Source organism: Dasypus novemcinctus, chromosome 8 (genome assembly GCF_030445035.2).
Source record: "Dasypus novemcinctus isolate mDasNov1 chromosome 8, mDasNov1.1.hap2, whole genome shotgun sequence".
NCBI lineage: Eukaryota > Metazoa > Chordata > Mammalia > Cingulata > Dasypodidae > Dasypus > Dasypus novemcinctus.
In genome coordinates, this window is record NC_080680.1 from 24,808,641 (window position 1) to 24,821,535 (window position 12,895).

General features: G+C 37.8%; 1 protein-coding gene across 5 annotated transcripts in view; it reads left to right on the forward strand.

Annotated features, from left to right (window-relative positions):
• Positions 1 to 12,895, forward strand: part of KIF27 (kinesin family member 27) — a 98,905-nt gene that overhangs the window by 65,012 nt on the left and 20,998 nt on the right. For all 5 annotated transcript variants that reach the window (XM_012519102.4, XM_023584321.3, XM_004449459.5 and 2 more), the window contains 3 exons: positions 2,138 to 2,251; positions 6,900 to 7,076; positions 11,720 to 11,935. In XM_012519102.4, the coding sequence (XP_012374556.1) occupies positions 2,138 to 2,251; positions 6,900 to 7,076; positions 11,720 to 11,935 (507 nt within the window). The remainder of the gene's footprint in view (positions 1 to 2,137; positions 2,252 to 6,899; positions 7,077 to 11,719; positions 11,936 to 12,895) is intronic.

The window sequence follows — 12,895 nt, forward strand, 5'->3', positions numbered from 1 at the left end:
AGGATTATTGTGATGATAAAATGGGATAATAAAAAAGATGTAAAAATTCACTCATAATACAACTCAGGTGGGCATAGAGGGTTGCTTTATTTGGTCTTATAGTAGGCCTGTCTTCTTTATGAGTTCCCCACCCTCCTTCCTGGCCCCCCTCTGCCCATCCATGTCCTGATAATTGCGGGAAATATGGTGAAAGCTAACCAGATGTCCAGTCTGTTCAGACCTTTTTTGGATCATTTAAGCCTTTCCTTTCAGTAATTCTCAGGCTGTCTTGAATAAGAATGCTCAGTCTCTTAGCCTCTCCCTTCCAGGGCTTTTCTCCCTACGATGGCATCCGGTGTGTGTGGTGTTCAGGAATGTAGCTTTTATTGCATCCCAAAGAGTTGAGGGGGAAAGGGTTCTTCAACTTTCAGGTGGTCCTTAGATGTACCTGGCTGGAACCTGCTCTCCCTTGTCCACCTACTCACCCACCTCTCCTCATTGTCTTGTCTTGCTTTCAGCTTAGAGTGTAGGGGTGCTTTGGCTGACTTTGGTTTCATCTCATCTCCCACTGGCTTTTTTCTTTTTTAATTTTTTTAATTACATATTTTAAAAATTTATTTTATTTATTCTGCCCATCCTCACCCCCTGTTGCTTATGCTTGCTGCCTGCTCCCTGTGTCTGCTTGTCTTCTCTTTAGGAGGCAGGGAACTGAACCTGGAACCTCTCATGTGGGAGAGAGGCGCTCAGTCCCTTGAGCCACCTCAGGTCCCTGGTTTGTTGTGACTCATTGCCTTTCCTCTCTTGTGTCTCCTTGTTGCATCATCTTGTTGAGTCAGCTTGCTGTGCCTGCCTGTCAAGCCAGCTCACCTTCTCCAGGAGGTCCTGGGAATCAAACCCAGGACCTCCCATATGGTAGGCAGGAGCTCAGTTGCTTGAGCCACATCTGCTTCCTCCACTGGCTTTTTATACACCCTTCTTGAGGCCACAAGGTCTTCTGTCTAGTTTGCTGGCCTCACTCTCAACTGTGAGTCAGTTCCTCATGATGACTGATCTCTGTTGGGGCTCCTCTCAGGACCTGCGCCTCCGAGGCTGAGGAGGGCCTGGCGGTGCTGCTCTGCTTCCTCAGCAAGGCTGGCAGCGCCATGTTGGGGTGGGAGCCTCTGCACAGCTGTCTGTGTTCTCTGCCCCTGATGGGGATAGGAGCAAGGGCTCTCTTCTATTTACCACCCCTTTTCTGGGCCAGAACTCAGAGAGAAGACAATTGGAACATACATCTTTTCTCTGTTTCTGTTCTCCTTTCTACCATTCCCAGGGATGAAAAGTGATAATGCTTCTGAAATTATCCATGAAGAAGATACAGTTGTGACTTTATAATAAATTTGTTGCAGCTCAATACTTTTATAAAAAATGAATTAGTAGAAAAATGAATACAAAGTAAAAACAAAAATAAAAGCCCACTTTTTAATTATCAGATTCAATAGACAAATTCTAATTGCTCTGAAAGTTCTTAAACACTGAGTCTCATGAACCAGTAACAAGTGGTGTGCAGACTGGCCCCCTTTGATTCTCAGCGTCCGTCCTGATTCCTGGTAAGCTTTGAGGTGGACAAGGGCCTCTTCCTTATATCTCAGGGGACACCAAGCACTGGCCTCTTCACTTGATCCTTGGCTTAAGGAACTGGAAAACTACTCGGCACAGGACCATGATCTGCCTTGCAAGGCCATTCTCAAGCTGCAAAAATCCCCTTTTTGAATGCCAGAAGCACAATATTTTCTTTTTGCATTTCTTCTGTAATAAATTCTAAAATCCTTAGTGGGAGGAATAAGTGTGAAGGTACCGAACTCAGAAAGGCAGAAGCAAAAAGCACATTTATAATTTATAAACCCTTATAGCGATGATGCTAATTTGTAAAACTGGAAAAGAAAGAAGGAAATGCTCAGTTTGTTAGTATTTTCCCTGATTTTTGCCATTTGATTTTATTGCTTCCAGTGAGGGAACTTTTTTTCCCTCTTCTCAAATAGCCCCACCCTTCACATACTCATTTTCTTTCTTTTTGCAACTAAGAAAGTAAATGAGAAGAAAAGGATTCTCCATACAAATATTTAATGATGGCAAGGTTATAAAAGCAATAAAGTGTATTTTATTTCCTTTCCTATAGGAACTACAGTTAAAAACAGATCAACAGGAAGATGTAAACCTGAAAGCTGAGGATCTTGATTCATTTAAGATGCAAAGGAGAAAAGGATCACTTGGAAGTATAGACCACCTCCAGGTTTGTTAATTCTTTTTAGTGTTTCTTGGTTTCTTTTTGATTTGATGATTGTCTAAATAGAGGTGAAAAGTGGTGGATAAAATAAAACCTTCAAACATTAGACATTTTGTCACTTGAATGAAAAAATTCCAATACTTCTGAAACTTTTCTGTTATTAAAATGTTATCTTTTATGACAAATATGCAACACTTAATTAAGATATTAAGGGAAACTGGACGTGTGATATAATGGGAACTATACTGTCTTTGCAACTTTTCTGTTAATCTAAAACAATTCTAAAATAAAATTTTTTTTTTTTTTTAATGTATAACAAAAAAATCACATATTTTCTCATGCTAAGAGAAAGGCACTCCTTTGCCGCTGATGTTGCTAAGGTGGTGTTGAGAAAGGGGGGGCGCATAGGCCATGTGGAGCTTGAGGCCAGTCTGAGAGTGGGGTAAATCCAGAGAAAAGTGGAGCAGAGGTGGCTGGAGAGAGGAAGAGACTAAATCCCTATGATATCCTTGGAGTCTGGATCCCATTGTGTCTAGAACAATCCCTATACCCTGAACTTTTCTGTTATAAGAATCAATAAATTCTCTTATTTCATTTAAAAAATTATTTTCACATCCAGGAATTTGCTATCTTCGTATTTCAGGAGAGATGGGTTTATTTGAATGTTGTTGTAGAATGTAAACATGAAGTCCATTATGCCCATGTAAAGAGGTGTTTTTTTTTATTAGGAAGGCAGGTATATTTCCAAAAATCAGAGCTCTCCATTCAAACATAATTAAATTGTGTATGTATCATATGTAGTATATTAAAGAACTATTATTTTAGTGCTGCATTTTTAAAGGAAAAAGTCATAATCCAAAAACAAGTTTTGAAGTTCAAAGAAACTGCAGTTTTAATTTGTATGTAAATTCAAATTGACAGTTTTGAAAATCTCACTGAAAGAATGAGCTTCTGCCTGCCATATAGGAAGTCTAGGGTTCCATACCCAGGACCTCCTGGCCCGGGTGGGGAGCTGACCCATGTGGAGCGCTGCTGCACGCAAGGAGTGTCACCCCACACAGGGGTGCCCCCTGTGCAAGGAGTGGCCCCCGCAAGGAGTGCAGTCCCGTGCAGGAGAGCAGACTGCCCACATGGAGAGCTGATGCAGCAAGATGACGCAACCAAAAAGAGACACAGAGAAGAGACAATATGAGACGCAGCAAACTAGGGAGCTGAGGTGGAGCAAGAGACTGATCACCTCTCTCCCACTCCAGATGGTCCCAGGATGGGTTCCTGGAGCCACCTAATGAGAATACAACAGACACAGAAGAACACACAGCAAATGGACACAGAGAGCAGACTGGAGGGAGGGAGGGGGAAGGGAATTAAATATATATATATATCTCCACCTGAATTTTGGAACATGTATTTGTTTTCTCTTCCTAAACTTTGTTATCTCTTAATGGTAAAGTTTACGACATGGATATATTCCCAGTTATTATTTTACTGGTATATTTTAGAATTGGTTAAAGAATTCTCTCTGAATTCCAAGCTGCACAGCCATAAAAATTTCTTGGTGGAAGAGGTTATATGGAGGGATAGGTGTAGGAAAGTACAGAATAGTGAGGCCCATTTTCCCAAATGTTAAGGAATTAAATTTTTTTTTAAAGATTTATTTATTTATTTAATCCCCCCCTCCCCTTGTCTGTTCTCTATGTCTATTTGTTGCGTCTTGTTTCTTTGTCCGCTTCTGTTGTCGTCAGCAGCACGGAAGTGTGGGCGGCGCCATTCCTGGGCAGGCTGCACTTTCGCGCTGGGCGGCTCTCCTTACGGGGCACACTCCTTGCGCGTGGGGCTCCCCTACGCGGGGGACACCCCTGCGTGGCACGGCACTCCTTGCGCGCATCAGCGCTGCACATGGGCCAGCTCCACACGGGTCAAGGAGGCCGGGGGTTTGAACCGCGGACCTCCCATGTGGTAGACGGACGCCCTAACCACTGGGCCAAAGTCCGTTTCCCTGGAATTAAATTTTTAACAAATCCAATGACAAAAAGATTCCTGCAGCTGTACCAGCTGTGTTGGGTTAAAAAAATAAAATAAATTCATGTCTCTTAGTTTTGTAAAGCAAGCATTCATTTTCCAGAATTTGACTATTATTATGAACAAGGACAAAATTTTAAGTTACTCAATATAAGTGTCCAAAGACCTTATAGTAGGACATTGATTTGATATGACACTCCTTTATAAGAAGAAAATATTTAAATGGAACTGTGTAGTGGGATCTTTTACTACAAAAGGGAGACAACATAATCGAAATATTTTCAGAAAAGTTACTAAGACATACTGAATTACACAAATACAACCTTTTTTATATCAAATGCAGAATCCATTTATACTCCAAAAACCTGTATTAGGCTAGCAGATTCCTACCCATTCTTCAAATCACACAAAAATACTACCTCCCCTGGGATGCTGGCATAGACATTTGTCCCATTTCCCAGATAGAATCAATTTTTCCCTCTATTTTTGTTTACTTAGCACCTTAGAGTTTAGCTGTATACAGCATCAACAGTCATAATTCTTTGGGTTTTTTATCTGTCACCCCAATTAGAGCTTACAGAGGATGTCGTTTTCATCTGTCAAACCCCATTCACAGCACAGTGCCCAGTCAAGAAAGTTTGTAGATTATGTTTAAATTAATTGCTATACTTCATAGTATATGAGTTTCTAAGGGTTAAAGCATTTCTTTAGTTATTTTGGGATACCCTTCTTGTTCCCAATAATTGTAGAGCTATTATTTTAGGTTTCCATGTTATTCTGATGTGATAATGCTTTTAGGCCCATACTGTCTAGCTCTGAATGGAAGACTGCATAACTCTGGATATTTTTTGCCTGACTGCTTTGCTCTCTTTTTCATTGCCTTAGTATAGAGTTCTAGGAACCTTATATCAGGTTTGTGAAGAACTGGAAAATATTACTGTATTGATCCGCTCACCTGTAATTTGTTACTTTGGTGGCCTTGCTTGCTTCATTAACTATGTGCACAAGGCACACAGGGGCTTGATGGAGTTCATCTTGGACAGTACTTGTCCATTCATGTTTGTACTCATTTGTACTCATTAATTCGAGAGAGTACTAAGATGTTTGTTTTGGAGATCTTTCCAGCTCTATTTTCTAATTATTTGATGTCAACAAGCTATGATGCAGATTGGATTTCCTTGTTCCATCATGTATCATGTATGAATTCATGTATTCAATTCATTGATTAATTGAAGTAGGCATTCATTTTCTCATTCATTTAACATTTTATGGAATGGCAACCATGGGCCAGGAAATATTTTAGGCACTGGGGTTAGAGAGATGGAAAGCACAGCCCCTGCAATCAATCAAGGGACACAAGTGGAGGAGACAAGTTACTAGAGCAACCAACAGTGCTTTAACAGAAGTATACACTTCTCCAACAGGGAAAAAGATTCCCAGCACTTCCTGAGAACTCAATGCATATAAAGAAAATAGTCTTTATTAAGCTAAAAAATCCGAGGCCGTTTAACATATTTGGGGCAGTTTTTTTTTGTTTGTTTGTCGTTTGTTTTTTTTAGAGAAGTTGCAGGTTTACAGAAATGTAAGAAAAGTCATGCATAAGAGAGAGTTCCCATATACTACCCTATTATTAACACCATGCATTAGTGTTGTACATTTGTTACAATTCGTGAAAGATTGTTTTTACAATTTTGTTATTAACTATAGTCCATCATTTTCAGTAGGGTTCACTGTGTTGTACAGTCCTGTTTTTTTGTTTTGTTTTTTTAAGTTTTTATTCTTGTAACATATATACAACCTAAAATTTCCCCTTTTAACCATATCCAAATATACAATTCAGTGCTGTTAATTATGTTCACAATATTGTGCCACCACCACCACCATCCGTTACCCAAACATTTCCATCAATCCAAAAAGAAACTCTCTGCAATTAATTTTTTTGTTTCCCTGAAATGTTTTTTTTAAAATAATTGTGTTGCTACATATTCATAAAGCATACAATCCATCCAAAGTGTACAATCAGTGGTATTTGGTATAATCATAGAGTTGTATATTCATCACTCAATCAATATTAGAGCATTTTCATTACTCCAACATAATAACAAACAAAAACCAGACCAAAAACCTCTACTCCTTAACAGTCATTTCTCAACCTCTCTATCCTTCTCCTGCCATATATAGCTGCTATTCTATTTCCTTCTCTCTAATTTATTTGTATTTATACTTCGTATAGATGGAGTCAAACCATATGTAGTACCTTTTGTCTAGTTTCTTTCATTTAGTATATTTCCTTTTTTTATTTTTTTATTTTTAACCCTTAATGGAAAATTGTTAATATATTACTATACATTATTCCCCATAATTTGCTTTGGTTGTATTTTTGCCTGAAATTAACATCTTGTATCATTAATGTACATTTGTTCTGTACAACCAACTTCTGGTGCATTATTTTAGTTCTTTGTAAAATACCACTGTAACCACTTACTTCCTGAGGGTTCAAATAGGAAAATTGATTTTTAATTTTCACTGACAGTTTAAAAATGATCATTTCAGATGTTTCAGCCAATCCAAAATTACATGATTATCATATGGCATAAGGAAAAACAAGTAACATTTCTTTGGAATTTTAATGTAGAAATTGGATGAACAAAAGAAATGGTTAGATGAAGAAGTTGAAAAAGTTCTAAACCAACGCCAAGAATTAGAAGAGCTAGAAGAAGACTTAAAGAAGCGGGAGGCCATAGTTTCTAAGAAGGAGGCCCTGTTACAGGAGAAGAGCCACCTGGAAAATAAGAAGTTGAGGTCTAGTCAGGTATGCTATTTAATATACTATTTGCTTCTTGTTGTGAGCCATTTAAATTGTAAGATTTTTTTCTCTAAAAAGTGAATTAAATCATTATAAAGTTAGAATCCAAAAGAAATCTCTTCTTCAGGTTTTCAGTTTATTTTGCTTATTACTGCTTAACAAATGACCCAGATTTTCATCTCTAAAATTTATTGCAGTTTTGAAGTAAAATGTTCAATGTTCTTCCAGTTATGGTTTATTTACTAACTTTAGTAGATAATTTTAATTAAATTGTCCCATTTAATACTGTAAGTGAACATTTATAATATGGAAAAATAGAGTTGAAAAATATCTAATAGGTCCTGTAAAAGAAGGAAATTTTGTGTAATGAAGATGTGTTAATTTTTCAAATTATAAAGACTTTTTGGGTGTCTTTATAACAATTTTTGATGGAAAACTTGGATTTTATGACTCAGTCAAAGGAATGGTCTTATGATTTCAGGTATTGAAACAGGAATTATTGTGGAGGGAGTAGACAGATCAAGAACTACTTTTTTTGGATATATCTATAAATATTTTTAAGAGAAGATTTTCAGCTATAACAACAGTAACTGACAATGAAGTTGGCTTGCCCCAGACTGGAGTAGGACTTTCTCCCTCCAGCAGGCCTTGGGTCTGGGGTCAGTCTGTGCAGTTAGCCATGGAACAGGCTCAGTGACCTGCGCTCTATTAGACCTGCCTTTCAGCCAACATCTAGACTGCTAGAATATGAGCTGATGGTGGCATGTTCTTAACCTCTTCTCCTCGATATAAGAAGTAGACAGGGCTGGGGACTTGTCCTTACCTCTGCTCTGTCTTCTATTCCCCAATCCACATTGAAATATCTATTGGCACCAAGCTGCTGGATACTGGGGTAGGGACAGCCCCTCCATCCAGACTTGTTGCTGGTCTTGTTTCCAGGTAGCTTCCTCAAACTGGATGGTGGGGTTAAGTTTTAAAAGCTGGCCCTTAAAATATATAAATGACAACAAAGGAGATTAAAAAATCAAAGTAAGTAGAAGAAAATTACCTGAGACCTTTATGATACATTGTATATCACAAAAGAATCTTTAAAACAAGGAAAAAAGAAAAAGGGATGAATAGGAAAATGTTTTTCCTTTAATACATTTACTTCAAATTAAAGAAAAAAAGTGTTTTCTAGTTTCAAAGAGAATGATCTAGGAAAGAGAACATTCTAAGGTAGGTAGTGAGTACAAACAAATGAAAACCACAGATCAAAGCAAAATTGATTATTTGAGACAAAAATCGCTAGCAGACAGGCAGAAACCGGCCTGGAAAAAAATGTTCTAGGGTTTAGGATATCAGGAAAAGGGTGGACACCATCCAGAAGAAAGAGAGGCACTGGAAAAATTCTCAACAGAAAGACCATGAATAGAAGCTGCAGCTGCAGCCACTGGCACCCTTACCCCACTATGAGTAGACAAGTTTGAATTCTCCAGCCTTGGGGTGGCAGCTTTTGACAGAGCGGGCCACAGGGATCTACCCCTCCAGGAAACCGGAGAGAAAAGGACACAGCCTAAGGCTGACTTAGCTCTTGACCCATAAATTTGGTCTGCTGTGTTCTGTGAGCCCTGCCAGATGGGGAGGGTCCACACCATTATTTACCTCGGGAGCCAGCTCAGAACTAGGAGGTCCAACCCTCTCAGTCACCCTCCCGATTGAGGGTTGTTGAGGGTGGAGAAGAGGGGGGGATTATTTCCAATGCAGGAAAAGGGAGGGGGCTGCAAGCAAAGGTTGGAGAACAGCCTCTGAAAAAGTTTGAATTGCAAGGCTCTAAATAGCTTACAGGCTGGATCCTCTGCCATACTGTTGCTGTCCGTATTTCAGCAAACTCTGTCCCACCAGGGATTGAACTGAGAAGGCTGCCAGAGAGCACCATCTGCTGGCAGACCAAGGAAATGCATGAGAGGAAATTAAAATGAGAGGCTTTTTCTGGCTTTTACAGGGTATGGGGTTTCATTTTGGGGTGATTAAATGTCCTAAATTGATTGTGGTGATGGTTGTACAACTCTGTGATTATTCTAAAAATACTGAATTGTATGCTTTAAATGGGTGGATAATATGGTATGTGAATTAAATCTCAGTGCTTCTTTTTTAAGAAGGTATATACCCATAAGAGAAAAGAAGCAATAGAAGAGATAAAGGAAGAGAAAAGATTATAAAAGTATGTTTATAAGATAGAAAGCAAAGAGATGAGTGGTTATTGACTTAGCAGAATGGAAGATGGTGAAATCCAATTAACTAGAGAAGGACACAAATCAGACTCAAGGCTTTTAAGTGTTAGCTTTTTTTTTTTTTTTAATAACAGCTTTGATGAAATATAATTTATATAGACCATCAAAAAGACTCAGAAATGTTGGGACCAAGATTTTCAGAAAGCAAGGGTGAGGCATAATGTCCCTATAGGACAACAGGATTTATTTTCTGAAGAATTGAACTAGAGTAAGCCAAAATACTGCAAACAGGGAATAAGTGAATGACTGAGATATCCATTTCCTAATCCTTACCTGGATCCTAGAATGCTGGCAGCCAGGCTTATACTTACCAGCAGAAGAAGATCAAAGGATTCTTCTCTGAAACAGCCCTTTGAAAATACCTATAAGTGGTCAGATCCCAGGTAGGCCCTATGGGGAAGTCCATTTGTTGATAAATCTCACCCTACACATGGCTTATCAGCTTTTTAGTACTCACCTCTTAAGTGTGAATGGACCTTTCAGGGATGGCACTAATGTTAAAGACAGAGACCAAAAGGAAAAAGGGAACTTGGAGAAATTAGAGATAGAGCATAGAGCAGGGAAAACCTCCAAAACATGAACATCTTCAAGTTGGTAAAAGATTATACTGTATCCATAAAACAAGAACTGCATGTTATTAAAAACATGAAAAAACTTGGAAATTAAGAGTTGAGGATAAAATTTAAGAAATATCCCAGAAACTAAATAAAAGAAAAATGAATAGAAAATGGAAGAAAAAATATTGGCATATAAATCCGTAAACTCAGTATCTAAGTAGTGAAATTCCAGAAAGGTACAACAGAATAATTAGAAGAGAGGAGTATAACAAGAACATAAGAAATTTTCTCGATACTGAAGAGGTGAGACTCTAGACTGAGTTAGCCCATAAAAGACCCAGCAAAAAGAATGCTCAAATCATATCATTGTGAAGTTTGAGTAACTGAGGGAAAAAATAAAATCCTGAAAGCTTCCAGATTAAAAAAAAAAATTAGTCATTTATAAATCTCAAGATCAGGATGGCATTGGATTGTTCAGCCTTCTTTGTTAGAAGCTAAAAGGCCTGGAACAATCTTCAAACTCCTGAGTGAAAATGATTTCCAATCAAGAATTTTCTACTTTGCCAAACTTTCAATCAAACGTGAAGGTAGAAAAAAGAAAAAAGACATTTTCAGGTAAAACAAACACAAACAAAATTACTATCTACCATTTAGCTCATCTCAGGAAACTATTGGGGATGTCCTTCACAAAAATGAAGGCATAAATCAAGGAAGAAGAAGACTCAAGATCCTGAAATGTGATCCAACGTGACTATCCCTAAGATAATACCAAATTTAAGTCCCAGGACATCTAGTCCATTTTGAAGCAGGAGGATGGAAGTGCCAACAAAATGTTTCTAGTGGTGGTGGCTCAGAAACAGAATGAAAAGATTTCTTGATGAATTGGATCATGTGAAAAAAAGTGTTAAAAGGAATTTTATAATTCTGTTGGAGAGCCTGAGAAAAATTAGTTATAAGGTTCAAAATTAAATTACAGGAAAAAATTAAGTTGTATCAAATGGAAGTATGATCATTGTATACGAGATAGTACAGCTATGAGTAGTATTCACATGGTCTTAATAAAGTAAACTGATTATTGATTTTACTAAAAATTGTAACAGCTGATATTGGGGAATGGGGGGAGGGGAAGAAGAGAGTGCAGAGTGCTAATCCTAGTCTTCCGTAATAGAAAATGTCTAAACTGATAATGTTATTTAGAAACATGGATGTAAACACCAGAAGAAATAGCTAAGAAGGTTGGAGGTGATTGTTTCTGGGGAGTGAGACTTAGGTGAAAAGATTGGGTGCCGATTTTTATTATAAATGTTGTAGTAGTGTGTGTATATGTATGTATATGTATATAAATAAATGATGAAAATAATTTTAAAATAATCCTAAATTGGACCATAGGAAAGATCTCAATAAATTTAATTGGCCATATTTTCTGACCAGAATCAATTAAGAGTAGAAACAAATGGTATGTTTAAAGAACAGCATACCCAATCCTAACCTCTAGGAAACTTAAAAATAATTCTCCTCTATAACAGGCCAAGGAAAAGCAGTTCAGTTTAGAAAATAATGAAAAATACTACCTTTCTAAACCTATGTTGTGTTGTCCAGTATGGCCAAAGCAATAATTGGTAGTAAATTCATAGTTTGAATTTATGTTTTTTAAAAAAAGCCTTCTTAAGGTTTTAGAAAATAACCCCCCCAAAATTCACATAAATGTAAAAATACATTCATTTAGTAATTTCTCTATTTTTTCCCTAGTTTAAATGCAGTCTAGTTTTCTAATAACATGTTGGGGGGGGGGGGTGTCTTGTGGGTTGTATCTTTTTAGGCATTAAACAAAGATAGTTTGAAATTATCAACACGCCTGAACTTGCTAGACCAAGAGTTATCTGAAAAGAAAGTTCAGCTCCAAAGCAGCACAGCTGAGGAAAAAATAAAGATTTCAGAACAAGTTCAAGCCCTCCAAAAAGAAAAGGATCAACTCCAGAAACAAAGAAACAGTGTGGATGAGAAACTTAAAAATGGTAGAGTGTTGTCACCTGAAGTAAGTCAGTATTCTTTGGAACTGGAAGTGCTATATGATGGATCACTTGGATAATATCCTTGGTCTTTGTCATATAAAGATAAAAATGATAAATCTGGTAAACTTTGTTTCATTGAGAATTCTTCAAATGTAATAATTTCCCCCGGCACCCACATAGTGCCATGACCCGTGCTTGACTAGAAACTGCGCTGTCCCCATATAGAGGTCCATGGACATAGCCCCTTCCTGGCATTACCAGGGATTGAGGGCGGCCTTTCTCAGCTGGGGTTTCTTGTCTGAAATCACAGAATGCAAAAAATCTAAGGACTCTTTTCTCATTTCTTCCAAGGATAGAATCTAACTTCTCTCTTTGTATCCTTCTTGACTGATACCACGTAATTCATGGCATGGAATGGATGCCCGGGACAACGAGGGTTAATTCTTTAGTGGCCCCTTGGTTGAGAAAGGCCCATTGCTCATGAGCAGATCCTACACTGTGGCCAGCCAATTATACTCACAACATTCAAATCCCAATACAATTCCTTTTAGTTATAAATATTTTTCATCTGGGGGAACATATAGTTCCTCTCACTCACTTTCATTTTTTCTAACTGTAAAATATTTCTTTATTGGCTATTGGATTACTCCACACTTTTCCTGTTTTCAAAATTTTAATTCAGTTGACAGTGATACCTGTTCCTTACTTTGTCCAGACAAAGATGACTTTTTGAGCCTGAATTTTCCCTGCAAATATTTATTGTTGATGTCCTGCCATTATCAAAAGCTTTATCAAATGTCCTTGCCATTATCAAGGGAAAATTCCTAAGAGAAGGTGGGTAGCTGGGAATCATGCATCTTGTGGCATCTTGTGATGTTTTGGATTGGAGTGAGAGAAAGTTAAGGGGGTTTGCCAAGAAGGAACAGGAAAAAGGATAACATGCAATTAGTTGATTGCTTATTGAATTGATGAAAGGAATTGAA